The sequence below is a fragment of the Armigeres subalbatus genome, chromosome 2, assembly GCF_024139115.2.
Source record: "Armigeres subalbatus isolate Guangzhou_Male chromosome 2, GZ_Asu_2, whole genome shotgun sequence".
Lineage (NCBI taxonomy): Eukaryota > Metazoa > Arthropoda > Insecta > Diptera > Culicidae > Armigeres > Armigeres subalbatus.
Genome location: NC_085140.1, coordinates 140,840,049 through 140,867,007, shown reverse-complemented (window position 1 = coordinate 140,867,007; position 26,959 = coordinate 140,840,049). Strand labels below are relative to the sequence as shown.

General features: G+C 38.1%; 2 protein-coding genes across 2 annotated transcripts; one reads left to right on the top strand and one right to left on the bottom strand.

Annotated features, from left to right (window-relative positions):
* Nucleotides 1-19,957: 19,957 nt before the first annotated feature.
* Nucleotides 19,958-21,203, bottom strand: LOC134209271 (uncharacterized). The gene has a single exon (XM_062685250.1). It carries the CDS (start codon nucleotides 21,201-21,203, stop codon nucleotides 20,352-20,354), a length of 852 nt encoding a protein of 283 aa, XP_062541234.1. The 3' UTR covers nucleotides 19,958-20,351.
* Nucleotides 21,204-24,385: 3,182 nt separating this feature from the next.
* On the top strand, nucleotides 24,386-26,069 carry LOC134215193 (uncharacterized). The gene has a single exon (XM_062694425.1). The coding sequence runs from the start codon at nucleotides 24,507-24,509 to the stop codon at nucleotides 25,650-25,652; it is 1,146 nt and encodes a 381-aa protein (XP_062550409.1). The 5' UTR covers nucleotides 24,386-24,506; the 3' UTR covers nucleotides 25,653-26,069.
* Nucleotides 26,070-26,959: the final 890 nt, after the last annotated feature.

The window sequence follows — 26,959 nt, the reverse complement described above, 5'->3', positions numbered from 1 at the left end:
GGTTAAACAAATAAATGGGAAAATAATCATGGTTATATTAAATAACATTTTTTAAATTACTATTTTTTAAATTGAAAAGAAAGAGAATTCGGAAATGATTGATATTATTATAATTATCGAGGTATTACAAACAAGCTGGGTTACTGTTAAATTAACAATTAAAAAAAAAATCGGAGAATTTAGCTTTTTGTTCAAATATGCTTTTTGTTAAATTATCGCCTAAATATGAAATATAAACTAAACACGAGGTCTAAGTCTCATTTCAGAAACACGCCAAAAGCCAGAAATGGTGGAGGGGAGCAGTTGCAGCAATTAACCATCAAGGCCAACCTAAACAAAAAACCATTAAGGTATAATATGGAATATGTGGCAGAAAATATTTTGCAGAAAATTATATTATCTTTAGTTATATCTGTACAAAAACCTGCAGAGTACATTCTTTGCTTCAACTCAATTTTTTTCCGGGGGATAATTCAGCGAGAATAACATAATCAGATGAAGTAATACAATCAATTATTTTTTATTATCGAACGATCAATTTTAAAGGAGGCAAGGCCCAATAAGTAGAATCAAATTCATACAAATAGTAACATAGCATTGAAGATTTTATCATTATCCGGTAATCAGAAAAAAAAAAAACAGAAACAGTGTAGAGTAGTAAAAGACAGTAAAATAGTTCACAATTATTTTCCAAATGTGAATGTGCACAATAACTTACTCGAGAGGCAAACGGGCGAGAGAACATCCAGCGAAGACGAACAGACAACATCCGATGGCGAAGGAAGACATCGAGAATCGAACGAAGGAAGACATCGTGCATCGAGAAATACATACCAGAGTTAATTGGTATCACCAGAACGACAGGTCATACGGAAGGTTGAAGATAAAGAGTGTGGGGGTATCAAGACGGATTCAACGGGACGAAATCTTTGGAGGAACATCAGAAGTAGAAATTTCCGGATGAACATCAGAAAAACAATGAATTATACAAAGCGATATAAAAGAAGATTTAACCAGGCGGAATAACACAATAACTCCGAGATAAGCAGAAACAGGAAAACCATGAAGACTAAACTCCCACGGTAGAAGACAAGTTATGAAGAGGATCAACCCAAGGCGAAATATCAAACGAGCAAAATTTTATCAATAACAACTAATTTGCACCACACAACAAAAGATGCGAATGTCTCACAACAAAACTGAGCAGCGTATACACGGCAATTCACCACAACTTACGTATCAACGGCGAATCAACTGAAAACTATTGGAGACACACTATAATAGCTACACATTTTTGCTATAAGGCAAGCAGCAAATTCATGAACTACAACCAGAAGAAAGCAACATATAAATTCGGAGATGGCACGTCAAATTATTACTAGTGAACGGTACGATCAAATTCTACGCACCCAGCAAACGATAGACATCATATATCAAAAACTTCACCACGGAGACCCAATATTACGTTACAAGTTCAAACAACCAAGCAACAGACCAGGAGTATACCCTGCACTCGGAATCTGAAACCGACCAAGTGATCTACACGAAATATTATGAAGAAGCGAGCATCAGCAAGCAGACGCTAGGCGAGTTAAGAAGGCATCATCAGGTAAGACACTCTCGAGGAAGTATATGTGTAGAGGGATTAGGCGAAAATATTACAAAAAAGTTATAGCAAAACTAATTTGAGGAATCAGAAAATTGCACGAAAATAGTATCAAGGAATTTCAAAGATATACACTGCTTGAAAATTTGTATTTTTTAATGATCAGAGGACAACTTTTGAATATTTCATGAATATGTTTGAACTATAGCTTCAGGAGAACCCTAAAGTTTTGAAACGAAACCATCAACTATCCACTTGAAATGATAATTTACAATTCTAATTTCAAGCTCAGTGGGTTGGAAGAGATGTAGCGACCCTAAACGCCATGCAATAATCATCATTTTTCTTCTATATTTAAAGTATGTCATATAAACGAACAAAAGGAAAGATTGGACAGGTTGGAACCTGTCCATTTATGTTTATCAAATAGCAACCGCTGTTGAAAATAAACAACGGATATTTAAGTATAAGCAAAACTTGGCGAATAAGCTGGCCTAGAAATAGTAGCTGACTCAATTGTTAAATAATTGTTTATTTAGAGAGTACGAATGCTCTCGGAGCAGAATGTCACATGAGAGTAAATGTAGGTAGCATGCAACATTCTGCAACATTATTGAAAATGAGAGAAAAATTGTAAACAATAGCCAGTAATTATAAATAACGTTTTTGTAAATAAAGAAGGGAGTCGGATTTTGGACTTGGAGTTAGCAAGTCACATCAGAATTGTTCAAGTGTTTTATTTTTCAAATTGTGATGACTGTTTTCCATAAAACTAACCGCTCGAGCTCGTGCACAGTGTCAACCGGTGGATACCTGTTCTAAACACTCATTTGTTTCAAGTTCTATTTCACGCAATCCCCCCACATTATATAATAATGAGTGCTGACAACTCAAGATACTAAAGATCATGAGCAGAACGGAGGTAGGCATAACTTCTAGGGATCAACCACCACCAATGATCAGTCTTGATAGTACATACTTTAAAAATCAATAATTTACCATATTATACCTATTTAAGATTCAAATTATTTTTTAAAATTGGTTTTTTGGTATTGTGTGGATTTCGGTCCCACGCTGAAATGGGGACGCAGGGTGATTGGATGGTCTGAACATCTTTGAAATACTGCATGAGTTTTGAATAATCAATAGGAAATAATCAAAGCGTGGTAGTTCGCAAATAGAAAACAAATATTTTGATTGTTTGCATAGGCAATTGATATTCGTGTACCCTACAAGTTTGTGTTTTTCTTACGCCATTTTGCTTGAAATCGTAACATTTGGTAAGGAACTGCCTGGGTTTCCTAAAAGGCTATTGCGTTTAGGCACGCCAATTAGAACAGTATAAGAATTGTTGAATTCAGTTTAAGATTACCTTGAAATTAAAAAAAATAAAAAGCTGTATGTTTTATTTCGTCGCATAAAACACATCTCCTGATAACTGCAGCAACGCCGGTCGACACTGATCTAGGTCATTCCGCTGCCGACTCGCAGTTCGATCAACCTTTCCTCTCACCTTTCCGCATCGCCATCACCAGTGTGCCGCCCCCTTCGCGCTTAAATAAACACTCTGCTGCGGTTCGGTCGTCCTCACCGTCGTCGGCTAGCCGTCGTCGTTCGATTGGCGCATCATTATTATTGGAAAACACCAGACCCAAACAGTGCAGTCGAAGAAATGAATTTGTTTATCATCAGTCTCGGCAGATGCAGTAGAGCGGACGCAGACGGTTGTTGGTTACATTAGGTACGACGGCGATGTGGATTTCCAGAGCGGAAAGCTAAATTTACACAGCGGATGGAAACGAATCGGAAGCACCTCAACAAACTGCAGGTTCATGACAGACGGTTGCTATTGTGGGTGAAAGCGCATTGCCGGGGTTACTTGCTTTTAATTGATCGGCACGTTGAAAACATCATATAATAGGAAAAAGGAGCAGGTTTTTTTTATCGTTCCGCCGGGGATAGTTCATTGCACTTATTCTAAATTTTAGACGTTGTCCAAGTTATGGAAGAAATTTTTCGAAGTTGATGACAATCACGTTATTAGTATGTGAATCCATAGGACAAGTTTTTAGCAGAAATAGTTTATCCGAATTTTGTTCATTGGTAGTTTTATTCCATTCAACAGGTATTCAACAGAATTATTTTTCAGAATCATGACAAACACTTTCAGCACTAGCACCATGCAACCAAGTTTTAGGACATTGCATGGGTGTAATTGCATCTGTCTTCACTAGTTATTGTTTAATTCGAACAAAATATTTGTTCGAAAGCAAAATTGTGAACGCAACTCTGTTTTTTGTTTTTTCCTCTAAAAAAATATACCTAAGAGCAGTTCATTATTAACATTATAATATAACTTCGTTTTAAGCCAGGGATAGAAAAAGACACTACCGCTGGATATATAGGTGGGACAATAGTTAACGCAGCTTGTGAAAACAAATTATTCAACCCAACTTTAAACATTTGATACAACTCGACACTACTTCAAAGGTGAAGTACTAGTCAGTTTAAAACTCTAATCAAATATAATAAAAAATAATTTCGAAGCTTGTTCCTAATATTCTTTATCTCCAAGATTTAACGAGATACTGGCTGACCCATCAAACTTTGTTTCGCTCAAAAATAATTGATCATCAGTTGTTATATTTTTTTTGTATTTTTCAAGTTTTAACGTTTGCATTGCAATTCGATTCCCGATCATCAAAGTATATCAAAATTTAAGCTAAGGTAAAGTACGCATATTTTGGCCCACCGCTTCATTTTTTCTGTGCATAAAAAGATCCGTCATTTTCGCTCGAGCTTACACGGCGAGCGGACCGCTACGCTGGCGCACCGTTTGGTAGCGGTCTAGTAACAACGGATCGGTGGCATGGCGTTGACGTTCAATGGTGTCTGTGGCGATCGTGGCAGCAGCAGCGCATTATTTTTTGGAGCGTGTATCTTCCGGCATCCGTAGCAACGAATCATCGGACGGCGGTCGTGATACATTGAAAATTAATCGTGTAATTGCAAAGGCGCACAATTTAAAAAATTGGCCCTTTGTCAGGATCAGGAAAATTATTTTATAAAGAGAAGGGTTTGATTTGCCGTGTTTGAATCTGATGCTTGAATTTTCGAAAAGATTGCTCTTTATATTCAGCAGTATAAGTTACAGTAGTATGGTTACAGACGGTAGCGCGGCAAATTTTTTTTTGCAGCAACTACCGTCGACGGATAACTCTGATACTGCTGGGCTGGGACTGCTACCGACGTCTTGATGCGTCATTGACAGCAACCAAACGATTCTTCGAATCTGACGAGAAAATTTCACTTCCTACCGCTAAATGGGGGTCTCCAGTAGCCTAGCGAGCAAAGGCGTAGGATTGCCAATCCAGAGATGGCGAGTTCGATTCTCGGTCCAGTTTAGAATATTTTCTGGTTGGAAACTCGACGCCCTGGGAACAGTGTAACCATTAAACTTACTACAAAAGATACAGTATCATGCAATGGAAGGGTTCGCAAAGTTTCAGTTGGAATGAAGAGACATTGAAGAAGAAGAAGAAGCTAAATGACTGCAGCAGCTACTCTGGCTAATAAATTGTCTACAGCAGCCTTCGCCGACGGCCATCATTGATGCCGTTGGGATCGCAAACAAGGAAAGCCATTTCATTTTATTTCACTTTGAAGAAATTTGTCTAAAACCAACCTTTTTCCGTTTCAAATGGAGGTTTAGAGAAGAGCCGATTTACGCTTCTTGTTGAGAATTTACAACATTGCGAGAAACTTTCACTTTCAATTATTAACTGAGTGACTTGCGCTTGGGAAAGCAGTTTTATCACATCCAATAAAGTAGATTCATTAGAAAAAGTTTGTTTTATTTTCAGTTATATGTCTTTACAATTCATATCAGCAACCAAACGATTATGCGAATCTAGCGAGAAAATTAAACTTTCTTCTGTTGACGCTATCGCAACGAATAAATTGTCGCAGCCATCACTGATGCTGTTGGGATCATTATCGACCCAATCATTGACATTTAATTGTATGCCACTTTAAAGAAAATGCAGTTCAAGTCAACTCTTCCGTTTCAAATAAGGGTTCTTAGGAGAACCGATTTATGCTTTTTGACATTTTGTTGAGCATTTAAAACTACTAACAGCAACAAACCGAAAGTCTGAATCTTGCGAGAATATTTCTCTTTTAATGCTTATAAGATCTATACAAAAGCAAGTTAAATGATTTAGAGAAGTTTTCACCACATTACAAAGCAGAATCTCATGGTGACTGTCGAAATTGGATGGCGTAGTTCTTGAACTCTGTGGCGGCTTTTGGGAAGTAGATGCGTCAAAAAACTATACACAAGAATGTCCTTCTCCAAATATTGAGCACAATCTAGCAATAGAATTTTACTTTACATTGTAAAATGGTTACAGACGATACCGCGGCGATCTAATTCACTGCAGCAGCCACCGCCAACGGTCATCACTGATGTTACCATAATTGTCACCAAATTTTATGTTAGTGTAAAGAATATTCGTCACATCTTCGTCAGTGTCTTCCTTTTAAAATATTAATTCTGAAAAGGAAGGCGCATAGCCTTGATACATATCCGCTGACGATTTTGACGATCAGCAGTAAGTGATGAAGGCCACGCGATTGTGATTCTGCAGCAACACCCCGACGAGCACCACCGATATCGATGCTGGGGCCACAACCCGCTGGACGTAAAAGACTCCGACGTTTTGCTGCTATTAGTTGAGGGGATTTTTTTTCCAGTGCCGGCCGTTGATGGGTAGTTGCTGCAGAAAATTATTCACAAAGATGACGTCTGTAGCAAGTAAGCGGTGGCTGTCGTCGGTGACAGCAGAACTGTACAGATGTAATTTTCTTTCTCATTTTTCACTCGCTGCCGACAAATCTGCTCTACTAATATTTTTGAACTAATTCTACTGAATGCTGCCGATGCTGATGACAACCGCATGATGGTTTCCAGCAAAACCACAAACGCGCGCGGGAGAGCAGCTTAATTGACTTGAGACGATGTCTTCGCCGGTAGCGGTCCAAGTAACATCTGTGATGGTCGTCGGTGGTGTTTGAAGAAAATGTTTATGGTTCTCATGATTATGACTTGGTTGAAATTCGTGATTGTATCATTTATACAATTTAATATTCATATGATATCGCGTTTCTCATTGCACTAAGGTGTTTTACGTAGTTTACGTCGAGCGGTCGTGTCTTGTACATCCTTCTATTTTTTTTGCTACGGATCCGTTATGCCACCTGGTACCAGAGCCTTCAAATTAACGCTGATAAAATGAAGTCAGTAATGACGAAGAAGTAAGAAATGAGGATTAAAAAGTAAGAAATGGAAAAATAGGAATAAGGAATAGGAAGTGGGAAGTGAGTGGAGAAAGGTCAGAAGTAAAAAAATTGAGAATTGATAAGTGAGAGGTTATAAATGAGAAATGGGCAGTTAGAAGTGATGAACTAGCAGTCAGAAGTTTGAAACTAGTAATTAAAAATGAGAATTGAAAAATTAGATAGAAAATATCAGCGTTTTTCCTTTCATTTTTTCTTCTTACCACTTTTTCCAGTCTCCATAATATATTTTTATTAGATTTTCCTTTTTTATTTATTATTTTTGAATGTAAGAATTGCGGCTATCTTAGTCTTAAGAACCACTAAACGGTTAACGTTTTATTCTGCCCGACGTTTCGGCCATTAAATGTAACCTTTTTAAGGGAAAACTATATTTTTTTAGAGAAAAATCAATTACAATATTAAGCAGTTTTAGTTGCTTAATCTTATATTACTTGGTCAATCGTTTCCGTATTAATTTATATGTCGTTCTGGGTGTCGTATGGTCATAATTTAGGCTTTTTTGCGATGATGTTGTTGTAAAAATAATTTATAATTGCTAACTCATTAGCAAGACTAAAAGACACAACAGCACTAACGAGCATATTATAGACCAAGACCATGAATTCGACTTCACTAAAAATCGATGTTCAATCTATTATTATGAAGGTTTCATTCGCTTAATCGATTCTTTATTTTATTTAAGGTCAACTTTCCTAAAGAACCCATATTTGTTAGGCCTCTAAGTATTTTTAAATTTATAAATAAAAAATCGGAAAGGTGCTGTTTTACTCCGCCTTAAACAAGCCAAAGAATCGACTTAAACAAAAAAAAAATGAGATACAATTTTTGACGGGAAAGGTCAATTCTGTGATCTTTATGAATTTAAATGAAGAATTTTTCTAAAATCATTTTGATTCAATGTGTTTCCAATATCAGGATGGCTTTCAGTCACATGCAAATGTTGCTAATTTTAAATCATTGCCAACGTTTTGATCCGGAATTCGGATCTAATCCCGATCCTGATTATTCAAATGAAAGAATTACGGAAAAAATAGTGTTCTTGATTAGGTCTTCGATTACTACATTACAAACTGAAAAAATGCAAAGGCTGTTCCCAATACATACACCCTTCGTGCAGGAGACGCATGGTCTGCGAAATTTTCTTTTTTTTTAAACAAAAATGTTTCTGCAAAACGGCTTGTCTGACATCTCCAATTACTTTTTCATAAGCTCTAAAACCAAATAATTTTTTGACTTATAATTAAATGCTAAATCTATCTTGATCTCTAGTCCCCAGTAGCCTTGCGAGCAAAAGCCAATCCGGAGATGGCGAGTTCGATTCTCGGTCCGATCTAGGATACTTTCGAGTTGGAAACTTTCTCGACACCCTGGTCATAGTGTATCCATTGTACATACTTGCCACCCAAGATACATTCTCATTAGATCTGTTCAAATTTCAAAAAGTTTCTCAAAATCGACCGGTCAACTGGTATTTACAATTCTTATGCTAAGATAGACTTCTGGTGAAAATTTCAGCTCAATTGGTTGAAATTTAGGTGTGCTTCAAAACGATTTAGTGATTTTGGCATGATTTAGCCCCTAAAAAAATCGTAACTCTGAGTGAGATGAACGAAATTCATTGCAACAACAACTAAATGTAAGCCATGCCTATCCTCGAAAACTTTGTAGAACATTGTGTTATAGTCGGAAAAGATCTTCTACGTGTTTCAACAGATTTCGTCCTTCGAGATACTCAAAAATCAACATTTTTCATTGATAAAAGGCCTATGAAATCTACATCCAAATATTTTTTTTGGATTGAATTTGTCGGGAAGTTGCAGCTACACATTCATTTTAGTATAGCACGGTATTAAATCTTAAGTGGGTATTAATTAAAAATTGTAGAAAATTGAGAAGTGGATTCACATTTTAATTTGCTTAATTGATTGCCTTATTACAAAGACTTGCACGCCAAGCATTTCCATCGAACAAGTTACCATTGCTTTTCAATGATCGTCGTCGTCATCGAATAGTTTTGGTTGGGACCTGAAATGTTGAGACAAAGCAATCATTGATGACTTGGTAAATTGTCTTTCAATTTTAACATCGTGCTGCAATGTCAAGCATATTTGGTGCATTTGGTAAGGCGTTTGGCTGATAATCAAAGTGTCATGAATCGAATCGCACAGATATTGAATGAAAATTTTGTTTGCCATTGTACTGGAAAAAGTCGTGATCGTCATAAGACAGAGAGCAAAACGCCTTTTTCTATTTCAGGCGACCAAATGAAAGAATCGTGGGTTCTTTGATCAATTTCGTACGTAAGGCAGTCATGAAAGGACGTTGTGCTTTATTTTAAAATTAAGATTAAATCTAAGTTAATTCTAATTTATTTTAATAGGTATATGCGAAGAATAATGACTAGTCGATAAATTAATCATACTCCTTCAATTCACCTAGTTGAAAGTTGTAATAAACACAAAAATAGAGCAGATATTGCACAATTTCATGCCGTGTCACGGAACAAATATTTTTTGAGATTTTTGTAGCATGCCTTTCATCTTTCGCGTTTCTATAGATATTGAAAGGGGCAGATATGTAAACATCGGCTGACATCTCACATTGAAAATGAGAAATTACAGTACTGGCTGCAACTTCCCGACAAATTCATTCCAAAAAAAAATTTGGATGTAGATTTCATAGGCCTTTTATCAATGAAAAATGTTGATTTTTGAGTAACTCGAAGGACTAAATCTGTTTAAACACATAGAAGATCTGTTCCGATTATAAAACAATGTTCTACAAAGTTTTCGAGGATAGGTATGGCTTTCATTTAGTTGTTGTTGCAATGAATTTCGTTCATTCCACTCAGAGCTACGATTTTTTTAGGGGCAAGATCATGCCAAAAATTCTAAATCGATTTGAAGCACACCTAAATTTCAACCAATTGAGCTGAAATTTTCACCAGAAGTCTATCTTAGCATAAGAATTGTGAATACCAGTTGACCGGTCGATTTTAAGAAACTTTTTGGAATTTGAACAGATCTAATTCTCATGCCATAAGGGACAAAAAAAAGCTTTCAAAAGGAAATGCTCATAGATTACCAGGTTAAAAAGCAGGCCAAGTTCCAGTTGGAATGAAGAGCCATCGAAATAGAAGAAGAGAATGGCGGAATTTAAAAAAAGGGTCTAAATATTTTTTATTATATCATATCGGTTTCACATGGAATGGGCTCGGTGATCTAGTACCGCTTCTGTCTTATAAGCAGGAGGTCGTGGGTTCAATTACAGGCTCATCCATTTCCTAGTTTGTATTTCTCAGTTTGAATTTTGCCGTCGTTGCAATCGGACGGACAAAAACGTTGTCTTCACGTGATAATAGGTACTGTATGTACCGAAGACAAGTTTTTTTTGCCTTTTGTGTGTGGATCAATACGGTCGTTCGTTCGTTGTGCCTTGCGGTGAGCGATAATGCAAAATAAAAACAATCTCATGACGCTAGTGAATACGGTGAAATTCCGTTTTCCGCTGTCCGCTCCCCGTCCAACATGGGTTGAGATTGCCGGTTTTGTGAAACAGTTAGACACCGATGTTAATCGTATGGAAACTGTATACAAAACTACTGAGGACCGATCTTTATTCGTGAAGTTCACCTCTTCGGAAGCCATGCAGGATGCACTTAGGAAGAATCGCGAACCGCAAAAGTTTCGGTATTCGAGTGGTAGGGCTGTGGAAGTTCGGATGATTGTTGCGGGCAGCAACATTCAATATGTCCGGGTGTTTGACCTTCCACCAGAAATACCCGATGAAGATGTATCTTTGTTGCTTGGGCAATACGGTACAGTGGAGTGTTCAGTTCGCGAAAAATTTCCAGTGGATTTAGGCCTCGATCATTTGTACACGGGTGTACGTGGCGTCTTCATAGATGTGAAACATGAAATACCGTCGTCGCTGGAAATCGCGAATCATAGAGGCAGGATTTTCTACGAGGACTTGAAGAACAAGTGTTTCGAGTGTAGGAAGGAAGGGCATCGCAAAGATGCATGTCCTCTACGAAGTGAACGGAATCAAGAGAAGCCCAAGAGATCGTCAAACACTTATGCTGGAGTAGTAAGCGGAATCCAGGAAAATGAAGAATGTGCCGAAGAGGAAGTTATCGAGGAGGAGACAATCGAAGTTTTGGACGAGGAGATGCAGCAATCTACGGAAACAGAAGAAGAACAGGATCCAACGAAAATCGTATTTAAGAATAAAACTGATCAGCTGTGGTATGAACGGAAGTGTACACTGAATTATACAGAGAAAAAAGAAAAAATGATGCGAGGATACGCTCAGGACCAACGGAAGAAGAAAGAGGAGGATCTGCTAGAACAAGAAAAGTATGCGGCTCGCAAAAAAGCGCGAAAAAATGCAATATAGATAAGATAACTTTGTTATTCAATAAGTTTATCGGCTCCGTGGAGTTTTGTACAAAACAAATGAGCCTTAAATAAATCAAAAGTTTGTATTTCTATCTTAGTTCTTTCTGTGTTTCACGTTCTACAAAAATGATTCCTATTGTTATAACCTTCCACACAATCCCAAAACCTCCCGTGGAACCTATGAGAGGTCGTAGAGTTCTCTGCATCTTTCTTAAGTAGGTGTCCAACTAACCATCCTTCTCCTTCATCAGCATTTGCAAGGACGTGGCCAGGACAGATCTCGACTATTGGAAAGTGCATTGCTTCCATTTAAGAGGTAGTGATTAGTCCCAAATCATTATCTGCGGTAACGGATGAAAGGGATGCTACTATCGTACAATAATCTTGGCGTGTACCACCTACGAATTTGTGCGAATTGCTCAATGCTAATGCTACTGCATATCGGTTTCACATGGAATTGCTGTATACGAATGTTGAAATTTTAAGAAAGATTCAAATAAATATTTCATCATCTATAACTTATTCTATAAGAAAAACTTCAATTCTTTATTGGATCCACTAAAGCCATCAGAAGTCGAATGGTCATATCAGTTTGAAATAGCTTTGTGGTGGGAAATTTAATCTACATTGTTTCCCTTGCAGCGGCTGAGCTGCCCTTTTCAAGAGATTACCCAGTCAACATTTTTATACCTATTGCTATTGATATAGGTCATCATATACACATAAGATATTATGTATATAATGCACCGAATCGCTATATACCTACTTAAGTGGAGGCCATGTACGGGCTAAATAACGACTTTCTTGAGTTTCCATGACCATTTATACGACTTAGTGAATATTTGGAAAAATAAATGGTAACAACCCTGTCTCGAACATTTGACCTCTGGAACTAAAGGCTGATGCTCTACCCTTGCGCTACTCAGCAACTCTTGAAAAGCAGCAAAATTTTGACAATCATAATCTAGATGGCGATTTATTATTGACAAGAGCTTCAATGTACGATATGAACTACATTGATACGATTCAAATCCCTTGTTGTTGTGCGTACAAATGTGGCTTGAATCGTATATGATAACAACTTATGATTATCCTGATAATGTTCGTACATAACAACGATTGCGCATCATTCCAAACGATTCAACCCACGTATAAACGATTATGAAATGTCAACATCAGTCTTTCATCGTGTTTACTCTCGAACTGTGTTTACAATTTAATTACATTTTAGTTGTTCGATAAATTGTTAGTGCAGATTTTGAGCGATACTGGTTGGCAGTGAAAAAGTATACCGGCAATAATGGGAATTTTGGCAGATTGGATGGAATGAAGTAAGTAATTTTGAAAATAATTCAATCGGTAAGGTTCAGTGGCTCAGTGCTCAACGCGCAGAAGGTGGAAGCTATATACGTACAACGCACATCGGTATATGATTTGCATGACAATATTTGTATACATAAACGATATTTCCGATTTGATCCGATAAAGCTGATATTGTTTATATAGGTTTATGACTTCCATAAACCCAATCGTAAATATTGCTTATACTGGTATCATATACAATAATATTCATATTTTAGTCATCTATATAAGCAGTCATATACGAATGTGAAAGAAAATAGCAATATATACGATACAATTTATCATTTCATATACGATATGTGGTTTACTGGGATAATTTAACAGCATGGGCACAAGAACTACAAGAACACACAGCAAAAAGTGAAAGAAATTCAACAACAATCAAAAGTCGGCTGTACTTTATTGTGAAATAAATATTCTACATATATTCAAATAAATTGGATTGAGTTTTTCAAGCAAGCGCAGTTTGTATTTATAACGATTTAAAATAACACTAAGTTCGATTGAATGTTGCGTTTATTTGCTTGCTCAAAATAAGTGCGTACATTCAAATTTACAAAACGTTTTTTTGTGTCAACTACATATAACAAATTTCTTAGCATATTGATACGTATTTGATAATTTTATTGTAATTTTACATATCGTCTCTGATGCACTTTTCCGGCTTTCTTTTATTTGACTAAAATTTTCCTTTGTTGCAAATTCACGATATTCAAACCAACTTGATGGAAATGGAACAAAACCACGGTTTCACAAGAGGGAGATTATTAATGATGTTTTATGCAGCCCCTAACATACATCCTTTCATCACCTAGATTTACATTTTTATTTGAGATTAGTTCTACGAACCTGAACGGAATCGATACGGTGCTATGTAGATTTTTTCTTTAGCCAACGCAGCATGGTCCACTATGGAAACGCTCTGGTATTCAGCTTGTGACGTTGGTCATACTTTGTAACCTTCGAAGCTTTCCACCGCAGAACCACAAATTAATTATCACTGATCTGGGCAACCTTCATCTCTTTGCACCCGTTGCCAACATCGTTGCCACCGTCGTCGTCGGCAGCGATGCTCCCTATTGATAATAGTTGATGATTGGTTTTGCGGTTTTTCCATGCGTTGTTTTCCTTTCACCGATTATACAGAGATCGAGTGAGTTTGGGTGGTTCGCACAAATTTCTTACCATCTACCGGCAGTGATGGTCATTCTACGGAGTCAGGTCCCACCCTCGGCATCATAAAACCACGAAACTCCACTAACCATTGACGACGACGACGGCGATGACGACGAGCAGCATCAGAAGCGACGGCGCTTTATGACTCTCGATGCACCTTCCGGTTCAGTAGCAACGCAAAAGGCAGCAGCCAAGAACCCACACCCAAGATTGGGATGTTCTGACTGGTGTAGTCCGCCCGACTTGCTGTGTGCATTTTGCCATGTAAATTACTTTTCCCCCAGCAAACTTCATCGCTTCCCTGTTGCCCAGGCAGTCACGATTCACCTTTCATATCGAGAAGTGCTCGATGCCTTAGCTGGCCGCACAGGAAGGGTAGGTGGTAGTTGGTTGGACGCCGGTCATCGATTGCGACGATCGAATGGTGTAGTGCATCGCAAATTGCGCTGCTACTGCTCTTGGAACAGAACAATACAGCCACCAGGGGCAACATCCATAGAAATAATAAAGAGTGGAGGCGAGTAATCAAAACACAAATTAAATTTGAATTAACATTTTTAATGTTCGTACTATGTTTGGATTTTTAATAGACCTCGGTTGTCGACCTTTGATGTTTTGAACGACGAGAGTTATGTTGTTTTCAAAATTTCCAACAAATTTCTAAAAACTTAGACAGGGAAGTTTAAATATTACCTTACTGTTTTGTCGTTTCATATGATTTACCTTCGACGTACCTTTTTCTTCCATCCATTCCCAGTGACACCTCTGCCCATGTGCAACAAAATCTTATCTTCGTTTGCATCCCGTAGTTGTCGAGCTTCCATCTACGGCCAAAACCAGCAACCATATCCTCACCGTTTGGCGTCGTCGTCTCGGTCGTCGGTCAAGTTTAAGCTGATGATGAAATGTTACTGTGGTTACAATCTTGTGGTCTAATCAATTCTTTTCCTAATACGTTTGCGGTTCGTTACTGTCGGCGAACTTGCTCGGTACGACCAGAATTCCGAATGAGAGTAGCGCACAGGATCCCACCGCAGATCTACACCGTCGCTCGCTCCCACAATCCGGTAACCGCAAAATGGTGGCATGTGGGTGGAGTGGCCAGACTGTGTAACGCCTCGAGGTTCAAATACGGAATCAGAGAGGAAGACTGATTTGCATTCGGAAATTGCAGGTGCCGTGCCCATGCAATGTGGCCCTCTCCGTATTCGCTAGGTGTGTACTTTTTTTATTTTGCGGTTGAGACATAGACATAGGTGACGGATAGTGGTGCGCCATCGCGAATTTGTGCACCGGTGAATAAACAGCGGAAACATCTCTTCATTGTAAAGCATCTTAAATTCTCACGTACAAATATATTACATGTTGGAAGAGCACGCCGGAGTCACAACATCCTGAAACTATCTATTGGAATATCTCGGATCCAAAAACAGAATTTAATATCAAGCGCAAGATACATTGAGGTATTGAGTTTTGTCTAAAACTATCGGTTTGTTTCAATAAAATCGCGAGATTAAGTGCCATTTTGTTTACAATGATATGTTGTTTACTCTGATTCATGAAATTCGTTCTTTATCGATACTGATGTACTTTTCGTTGAAAATATCGATGAGCATGAGCATTCATTGGGGTAGTTCATATTTAAAAATGTTCGAAAAAAATGTTCCAACTCCCATATGTCCATTAGTTTTTTTTTTTTTTGATAATTTAGGAGTCCTGGCAAAATTTCAGAAAATTATATAGAAAAATATTCGTTTAAGTCCTCATACAAATGTTAAACAGTCACACAACCCCAACCTCCTTTTTTTTTAAACTTTATTTAGGTGTTTTTTGCCTTTCTCGTACAACTAAGTTGTACCGAAAGGCTATCATTTCACTCCGAAAACGAACTTTTTATAGAAGCCTCTGAGACCCATAGTATTATATACCAATCGACTCAGCTCGACGAGCTTAGCACATGTCTGTCTGTCCGTGTGTATGTATGTGTGTATGTGTGTGTGTATGTGTGTGTGTATGTGTGTGCACAAAAGCTATAAAAAACATTAGACAACTTTTCGTATAGTAATCCTTAACCGATTTTCTCGCAACAAGTTTCATTCGACAGGGGACAAAGCCTTGTTGATCACTATTGAATTTTATAACGATCGATCATTGCGTTTAAAAGTTATGAAGAAAATGGTACATCGGACCATATAAACCGCATATAAGGTTGGTGTCTCAACTAAATGCGAGAAAGGCACCACCAACGCTAGGTGGATTAATCTGGGTTTTTAATTCTAGATCAAGTTCAACACCGGATGGAAAGGAGCTTGAGGAGCCCCCTTCGCGGTCCAACCAAGGGTACCGCCCCCAACCTCCGTTTTTGGAATCTATATCAAGGAAACCTACGGTTAACCTATTAGTTTTGATATATTTTCTGGTTTGTTGATTTTTATCGGTGCCCGATAAAAATCAACAAACCAGAAAATATAAAGTTTTACTGTGACCGAAACCCCACCAAACTATTAGTTTTGAGTTAATTTAATTGTTTTATTGGCAGGGATAAATGACTAAAATTGCGATATTGGCCTTAACTTAACAATGGCAAGCAGAGCATAAAATATTCACCTTCACAGAATAACTACGGCCCGAATTTTGACAAACGTCGCGTGGCAAACTGCCATTGCCACATGTCACAAGAGTTCAAAAGTAAACAAATTCATCAACAACCTCAAACACATCCCCATAGGTCTACCCTGAACCACTAACTCCGCCGTATCTTTGGGGTGTTTCTAAGGTTTCACGGAGTGTTGTCGGTAGTAGAGTCAATTATTATTAAACCAAATATTATATATTAACAATATAGCCCACTCTTGCTTAAAACGGGCGAACGCGACTAAAGCGCTTCAACGGATGGCGGTCGAACTATTTAATCACAACAACGCGTGGAGGCGCACAATGGGATCATCCCGAAAATAGACGATCGAAAATGTTTTGACCCCTAAACGGCATTTTTTCGCCACGGTGTCTTCCTAGGGTAGTCTCATACTTTGCCCCTGCATCAGCAGGAATAGAAATTTCAAGGGTCAATTTACTTGAATACCCGAGCAAAAAATAAATTTCATGAGAAATTTTTTTGGAGGGTTGATGTCTTCAGCAAAGTTTTAGAGTATATAATTTTGAATTTCTTTGCTAAATAAACCTTATACTTTAGACTAACATTTGTAAGAGAAATCGCTTCAATTTGGTAAACTAACCTTAAAATCGGGTTTTCAAGTTTTCCATGTTTTAGTTTCAATTAATCAACTCAGTATGTTCTGTGAACTTGTATGTCTAAGTAAAATATAGCAATTTAAGGAGACTCCAGCAATATACAATAAGGATATGTGAAGATATAATGATTATTAGGTCAAATAGGTGCTATTTTATTCAATGTTTATTTTTTGAATTGGCACTTCTTGGCACCTAAATTTTTAAAAGTTTGTTAGCCCATTATGTCTAGAATGAGGTAGGGGATAAATAATTATCGGGTCTCATAAGGCACATTTCATCCAATAGGTATTTTTAAATGTCTCCAAAATTTTGGAGAAAAACTGTTTCGTGAACTATCCAAGCAAGATCAAGGAAATCGTAAGATGTCATATTTTTTCTTGAAAGAAGCACTCTTAAGCTTTCATTTCATAATAATAGATTGAAAATCGGTCCAGTAGTTCAAAAGTTATGGATTTTTGACAAAAGTAAATTTTTTTGATAATGGTAATACTTTTTCAAAATTATTCACCCTAATGGCCAAACAATAAAACAACGGATCTATTAATTTTCGTAGAGAAATAATTCAACAATTCAACCAAATTTTGCAAAACTCTGGAAAGTCGTGAATCGGTTTCACCTGATATTGCTGTACGTATACCTGCATTACGATATACCATCTCTATTAAAACGATATTTTCGAATATTTACTTTTGTCAAGAATCCATAACGTTTGAACTACTGAACCGATTTTCAATCTATTATTATGAAACGAAAGGTTAAGAATTCTACTTTGAAGAAGAAATACGAGATCTTACAATTTATTCGATTTTGCTTGACTGCTTCACGAAACAGTTTGATTTCCTTGATTTTTGAGACATTTAAAAATACCCATTGGATGAAATGTGCCTTATGAGACCCGATAATTATTTATCCCCTACCTCATTTTAAACATAATGGGCTAACAAATTATTAAAAATTTAGTTGCCAAGAAGTGCCAATTTAAAAAATAAACATTGAATAAAATGGCACCTATTTGACCTAATAATCATTATATCATCACATATTCTCATTGTATATTGCTGGAGTATCCTTAAATTGCTATATTTTACTTAGATATACAAGTTCACAGAACATACTGAGTTGATTAATTGAAACTAAAACATGGAAAACTTGAAAACCCGATTTTGAGGTTAGTTTACCAAATTGAACCGATTTCTCCTACAACTGTTAGTCTAAAGTATAAGATTTATTCAGCATAGAAGTTCAAAATAACATACTCTACAACTTTGCTGAAGACATCAACCCTCTAAAAAAATTTCTCATAAAATTTATTTTTTGCTCGGGTATTCAAGTAAATTTACCCTTGAAATTTCTATTCCTGCTGATGCAGGGAGAAAATATGAGACTACCTTAGGAAGACACCGTGGCGGAAAAATGCCGTTTAGGGGGTCAAAACATTTTCGATCGTCTATTTTCAGGATGATCCCATTGTGAGGCGTTGCCTTTCCAGTGTCGCGTGCAGGACGTGGATGCGCGTCGTTACTTCCATAACAACGCATAGAGACGCATCGTTCGTTTTATAACAATCAAAGCAAATGCCAAACATTATACGGTTCTTTTCATTTTATGTTTGCTATTATCACCTCCTTGGTTTATTTTTAGATGCAAATTGTGAGTATTGTATAAGAAATGTGCTACATATTGTTTCCTAAAATTATCGTGAATTTTTCAGCTTGAAGGTATCCTCAAACCACAAGAATCTTGTCATTGGTCGTGTGATTTCAAAGGGGCGAGATCCACTGGAATTCATCTCGAAAATTAAAAAACTGATCCCATTTGTAGAAAAGGAGAACATAATCTGGTGGAACATATCGCCGAACTTCGGATTAGCACGAAGAGTCTGAATAGTTTACGTTGGTATCACCCGTTTCTGCCTTTCATAATAACATAATAACAATAATAACAAGATAAAATAAATGAGTTTTTTTATATGTTCTGAACATCTGATTATAATTAAGAAATTTTTAACTACAACGCAATCCAATGTTTTAATCAGTAACATTAAGGCGACCATCATTATTCATATCAATAGTGTTTGAACGTTCTGCGTGTTCCAGAACAAAAACTCGGCTATTTACTAATCAATCTCTTAGCCTGTAGGACAATGGCCGCAGAAGTTGGCTGATCAACTGTGAGACGTCAGTACATCCTTGTACGAGTGAAGTAGATTTTCCAGCACTATCAGTATACCTATGCAGCCATCTGCAAATGCTCCGAAAGCAATTCATAAGTTTCTAAGAGAGTGTACTAATATAATTCTACATATATTTATATAATATTATATAATTTTACCTACATATTTCGTCTTAAATGTTCATTTGACCACAACAAATGTTTGGCACCATAAATGGAGGATATTTCATTTTTGACAGTTCAATAACAATAAAAATCATAGCTTACTTGATCATTTTTAGAAAAATAGTTCGACTTTTCGTCACAAGTACATGGGATATTGAAGAGTGGACTATCTTGTAATTTAAAATTTAAAAAAAATTAAAAAAAAACCCAGCCACTAATTAAAGCTCGGGCTACAGTGGCTGCTGTCATATTCATGATGGGGATAACCTGTGGCCAGCGAGAGAACTTGTCTATTAGTGTTAGACAGTAGCAGCGGTTCTCAACCTGGGGTACATGTACCCCTAGGGGTACCTTCGCTGGCCCCAGGGGGTACCTCGAACAAAAATGCGTAATGGTTGACGTATTACAATTCCAATTAAAACATATTGATAATGTGTTTTATTGTGTGGCTTTCTCAGTCTAATTTAGTCAAAACGATTCGTTTTGTTTTGCCCGACGTTTCGGCCTGTATTTTTGGCCTTTTTCAAGGGTGAACTAAAATAAGAACATGGACTTTAGGAGGTACACAACATAATACATAAAACATAGTAAAATATAACCTACACAGTCTACCGTTTTTCGTTTTTAAGTTTGCCGTTTTTTACATAGGGAGGGCTTCTCGTAATCCTACAAATTGTAACACATAAAAACATAATACGGCCATAACATAATTCACATAAAAATTGTCTTACAGTTTAAACATTTAGTGTGAGCGTAGGGACTTTGGTAGACACTGCTATTGCACACGACTTGCACTACAATAATAGACAGGAATAGACAATGTTCAATGGTTGGTTTAGAGATGGCGGTGTCGGATGCTATAAAATTCTCATCTGTTCAGACTCATTTACACTTTCTGATCTAGTGTGGTGGTGAGCAATTCCTCTGCGAGAGGAATTGGCTTTAACGGTGTGGAGTATACCTGCGTATGTTATATTCAGACCCTCCACATCAGTACGGTAGTTTACTGTATTAGGTGTGTTTTGAATATGACACATTTCTAATATTGGTAGGGCTGTTTGTCGAAATGTACGATCTATTATTTGTGTGTTGTCTAGATCGAAGGTGTGTTGATTGTTTATCATATGTTGGATGAGGGCTGTTTTGGCGTGTATGTTATTTTCTGGACTTTTGCTAATCTTGTTTATGTCGGATCTGTGTCCACTGATACGTTTTTTTAAATTGTTGGTGGTCATACCAATATAAACTTGATCGCAATCGTTACATGGAATGTTGTATATGACGTTGTGTTGGTCATATGGAAGCACTGGATCTTTAACTGGTTTCAGCAGGGATTTTGTTGTTTTGAAATTTCGTCTGGCTATTTTTATGTTTTTGAAGTATTTTTTCAGGATGTTGGAGATGGTCGTCGTCAGAAAAGGAATGTTGAGCATGGATCTATAGGCGGTTTCTTGGCTGTTTGGATTGGCTTCGTTTGGTGGACTGGATGGTTGAGATCTTGGAGTTTGGCTGGTGTTTACGTCGCATGGATCTATTGATGGGGTATGTGTCGGAATGATCAGAAAAGGTGGACTGGGCGGCGATGATGTGGTGGGCAGCGGTGACAATGATGTGCTTTGGATGTTGGAAGGCGATGATTGAGACAGATTGTGTTGTATGTTCACGATTGATGAGGTGGGTTGTATCCATTGATGAGCAGGGGTTTTCATTGATTCGGTTGAGCATTCGGTTGATGAGTGACGAAGGGTAATTGTTTTGACAGAAGGTACTGGAAGATTTTTTGTTTTTGCTGTTGTGCAGAACCATCCGTGGTGAGTTGAATGACGCGTTGGATGAAATTTGAGGCTACGTTGATTTTCATAGACGTTGGATGAAAAGAGTGGTAATTGAGTAGGCGGCCGGAGGAGATTGGTTTGGCATACCATCTCGTTTTTATAGTTTGGTCATTTGACCTGATAACTAGTGTATCCAAGAAGGGAAGTTGGCCATCGTTTTCACGTTCCATGGTAAATTGAAGGTGTGGGTTGTACTCGTTGAAGGTATCAAGTGTTCTCTCCACCTCTGTTATGGGCAGGACGAGAAAAAGGTCGTCTACGTACTTTTTCAGAACGGGAATTTTGAAATTCAGGTTATTGGTAACCACTTCCAGCAGATCTTCCATGACATAATCTGCTAAAATTGGTGATAGAGGACTACCCATTGCAGTTCCAAAGGTCTGTTGATAGAATTTGTCTCTGAAGCGAAAGTAGCTGTTGTTGATGCATAGTTCGACCATTTCAAGGAACAAATCCAGGTTGATTGTTGTTCCTTTACTAATGGCCGGCCAACGGAAAATAATGCTGTGTATGACTAAATCCTTCGGGATGTTTGTAAAGAGGGATACAACATCGAAAGATATCAGTACGTGTCCAGGTGGGATGGTCATCGTTGATAGGTATTCCACAAAGCTAAAGCTGTCCTTTATGTTGAATTGGCTGGAGAATGTTTCTTTCATGATGTTGGCGATATATTTGGAGAGATGGTACGTAGGTGCTGTGATGTTTGGAACAACGGGGCGCAATGGTAGATCAGGCTTGTGGGCTTTGGGTTGGCCATAGATGCGAGGACATGTAGAAGCGTGTGTGCGTAGTAAACGGAGAGTACGGTCATCTATTAGCTTGAGGTTGTGCAGTCGTCTGATCATGTTGTTGGTTGCTAATTGGATCTTATTAGTGGGATCGTTTTTTAAAACCGTGTATGTGGAATCGTTTAGTAGTTGTAACATTTTTGTATCGTAATCCTGGAGATTCATTACGACCATCCGTTTTCCTTTGTCCGATTCCAATATACACAAATCCTCTCGCAGAGGATTTGCTCACCACCACACTAGATCAGAAAGTGTAAATGAGTCTGAACAGATGAGAATTTTATAGCATCCGACACCGCCATCTCTAAACCAACCATTGAACATTGTCTATTCCTGTCTATTATTGTAGTGCAAGTCGTGTGCAATAGCAGTGTCTACCAAAGTCCCTACGCTCACACTAAATGTTTAAACTGTAAGACAATTTTTATGTGAATTATGTTATGGCCGTATTATGTTTTTATGTGTTACAATTTGTAGGATTACGAGAAGCCCTCCCTATGTAAAAAACGGCAAACTTAAAAACGAAAAACGGTAGACTGTGTAGGTTATATTTTACTATGTTTTATGTATTATGTTGTGTACCTCCTAAAGTCCATGTTCTTATTTTAGTTCACCCTTGAAAAAGGCCAAAAATACAGGCCGAAACGTCGGGCAAAACAAAACGAATCGTTTTGACTAAATTAGACTGAGAAAGCCACACAATAAAACACCAAATCTTCCAGTCGTATTTCTTTTGTATAACTCAAGATGGCTGATATACAAAATAGCTTCTTCAACAAAATTGAAATGGATTTTGGACACAACACTGCTCAACAATTCAAAAGTTATGCCTCCAACAACACCAAACTGTGCAACATGACCGCTAGAAAGGATTTCCTCCTTGCTTGCCGTAGAAAGGGAATTTTTCCGGCGCACATTATCAACACACTAAAGTGCATATATCCGTTGTTGGAAGATGGCAGCCCCTATATTAACAAATTGGAAAAAGTTATAGGACGATTCAAAAAGTCAATCCTTAATATAGAAATCCAACACACGTTTTTCAAAATCAAGAGGATAAAGCATAATATGATGCTCGCACAACAGTCTATTCAAACAATTAGTAACCCGTCTCTGTCAACCGTTTTTCTAACGACACAACAAAGAGTCTTCGTGAGTAAAAAAGCTTATGCTGAACGCAATATAAGCAAAAAGCTGAAACGTCTACTCGCTACAACTCGAGCGTTTCCCGATAAGGACGTCCCAACACTCAATGAAAGAGCTCTACTAAATGCAACTAATGCTACCATACCGAGGGAAATGGAGACATTACTGAGCCTAGGACCTAAATTCGCACTGCCTAACCATCACATCCCGCAGAATGCAGTTTATCATCTATTAGCGGACGTAGAATCAGTCGTACGAACAAATCCCGACAAAGCCGTACAAGACCGCAACAGGTGTATTGTTGCAACCCATATTCAAAACCACCTAGCCCGTCCCCAACGCCATCAACCACACCCCTCTCGATCGTTTCTGTAACAGTGCCAAAAAATCCTTGAAGAAATTCTTCACAGACCATCCCGATTTGTGTATATTGGAATCGGACAAAGGAAAACGGATGGTCGTAATGAATCTCCAGGATTACGATACAAAAATGTTACAACTACTAAACGATTCCACATACACGGTTTTAAAAAACGATCCCACTAATAAGATCCAATTAGCAACCAACAACATGATCAGACGACTGCACAACCTCAAGCTAATAGATGACCGTACTCTCCGTTTACTACGCACACACGCTTCTACATGTCCTCGCATCTATGGCCAACCCAAAGCCCACAAGCCTGATCTACCATTGCGCCCCGTTGTTCCAAACATCACAGCACCTACGTACCATCTCTCCAAATATATCGCCAACATCATGAAAGAAACATTCTCCAGCCAATTCAACATAAAGGACAGCTTTAGCTTTGTGGAATACCTATCAACGATGACCATCCCACCTGGATACGTACTGATATCTTTCAATGTTGTTACAAACATCACGAAGGATTTAGTCATACACAGCATTATTTTCCGTTGGCCGGCCATTAGTAAAGGAACAACAATCAACCTGGATTTGTTCCTTGAAATGGTCGAACTATGCATCAACAACAGCTACTTTCGCTTCAGAGACAAATTCTATCAACAGACCTTTGGAACTGCAATGGGTGATCCTCTATCACCAATTTTAGCAGATTATGTCATGGAAGATCTGCTGGAAGTGGTTACCAATAACCTGAATTTCAAAATTCCCGTTCTGAAAAAGTACGTAGACGACCTTTTTCTCGTCCTGCCCATAACAGAGGTGGAGAGAACACTTGATACCTTCAACGAGTACAACCCACACCTTCAATTTACCATGGAACGTGAAAACGATGGCCAACTTCCCTTCTTGGATACACTAGTTATCAGGTCAAATGACCAAACTATAAAAACGAGATGGTATGCCAAACCAATCTCCTCCGGCCGCCTACTCAATTACCACTCTTTTCATCCAACGTCTATGAAAATCAACGTAGCCTCAAATTTCATCCAACGCGTCATTCAACTCACCACGGATGGTTCTGCACAACAGCAAAAACAAAAAATCTTCCAGTACCTTCGTCAAAACAATTACCCTTCGTCACTCATCAACCGAATGCTCAACCGAATCAATGAAAACCCCGCTCATCAATGGATACAACCCACCTCATCAATCGTGAACATACAACACAATCTGTCTCAATCATCGCCTTCCAACATCCAAAGCACATCATTGTCACCGCTGCCCACCACATCATCGCCGCCCAGTCCACCTTTTCTGATCATTCCGACACATACCCCATCAATAGATCCATGCGACGTAAACACCAGCCAAACTCCAAGATCTCAACCATCCAGTCCACCAAACGAAGCCAATCCAAACAGCCAAGAAACCGCCTATAGATCCATGCTCAACATTCCTTTTCTGACGACGACCATCTCCAACATCCTGAAAAAAGACTTCAAAAACATAAAAATAGCCAGACGAAATTTCAAAACAACAAAATCCCTGCTGAAACCAGTTAAAGATCCAGTGCTTCCATATGACCAACACAACGTCATATACAACATTCCATGTAACGATTGCGATCAAGTTTATATTGGTATGACCACCAACAATTTAAAAAAACGTATCAGTGGACACAGATCCGACATAAACAAGATTAGCAAAAGCCCAGAAAATAACATACACGCCAAAACAGCCCTCATCCAACATATGATAAACAATCAACACACCTTCGATCTAGACAACACACAAATAATAGATCGTACATTTCGACAAACAGCCCTACCAATATTAGAAATGTGTCATATTCAAAACACACCTAATACAGTAAACTACCGTACTGATGTGGAGGGTCTGAATATAACATACGCAGGTATACTCCACACCGTTAAAGCCAATTCCTCTCGCAGAGGATTTGCTCACCACCACACTAGATCAGAAAGTGTAAATGAGTCTGAACAGATGAGAATTTTATAGCATCCGACACCGCCATCTCTAAACCAACCATTGAACATTGTCTATTCCTGTCTATTATTGTAGTGCAAGTCGTGTGCAATAGCAGTGTCTACCAAAGTCCCTACGCTCACACTAAATGTTTAAACTGTAAGACAATTTTTATGTGAATTATGTTATGGCCGTATTATGTTTTTATGTGTTACAATTTGTAGGATTACGAGAAGCCCTCCCTATGTAAAAAACGGCAAACTTAAAAACGAAAAACGGTAGACTGTGTAGGTTATATTTTACTATGTTTTATGTATTATGTTGTGTACCTCCTAAAGTCCATGTTCTTATTTTAGTTCACCCTTGAAAAAGGCCAAAAATACAGGCCGAAACGTCGGGCAAAACAAAACGAATCGTTTTGACTAAATTAGACTGAGAAAGCCACACAATAAAACACCAAATCTTCCAGTCGTATTTCTTTTGCATATTGATAATAAAAATAAAACAAAAATGTTGAAGAATATGTTAAAAATATGCTTCTGAACTAAAATCTAGAATTTAAAAGTTTGGAAGCCTTTGATTGAGAGGCATGAAGGCTTTTTTCTCAGCTCCGTTGTTTCGTTGCAAGAAGATTAGAAGCATCCTGCTACGCTTCTCGGAAGCCTACTTCCAAGCAGCTCGAAGGCCTCCTTTCAGGAGGCTCAGAAGCCTCATTTCGAGAGGTTTGGAGTATTTCGTTTAAACTCATTTTAAGAGGTCCTGAATACTCCTTTCAGCTCGAAAGGCTACCTCTAACAAGATCGTAAGCCTACATCTAAGAGTCTTCTTTCAAAAGACCTTGAAGGCTCCTTTCAAGAGGCCCGGAAGCCTTTCAAGAAGCTCGGAAGCCTCTTTTCAAGAGCCTCGTAAGTTTTCTTCCAAGATACTAGGGAGCGTCCTTTCCAGAAGGTCGGAAAACTCCTACCATCCTTTCAAGAGGCTCGTACTTTAAAAAGTCTCAGATGCGTCCTTTCAAGAGGCTCGGAAACCTCCATTGAAGATGCTCAGAGGCGCAGAAGCTACCAATAATGATAAAAGTCCTGTAGGAAGCTAGCTAGCTAAACTATGTGTGACATTCAAGAGGCTTGGGAGCCTTTTTTTAAGAGGATTGAAAGCCTTCTTGTAAGAGGATTGAAAGGCTTCTTTCAAAAAGCTCGGAAAGTTCTTTTCAAGAGGCTCGGAAGCCTTTTCTCAAGAGGCTCGAAAGCCTCCTTCAAAAGGCTCGGAAGCCTCCTTTCAAAAGCCTCGGAAGCCTCATTTCAAAAGGCTCGGAAGCCTCCTTTCACAAGGCTCGGAAGCCC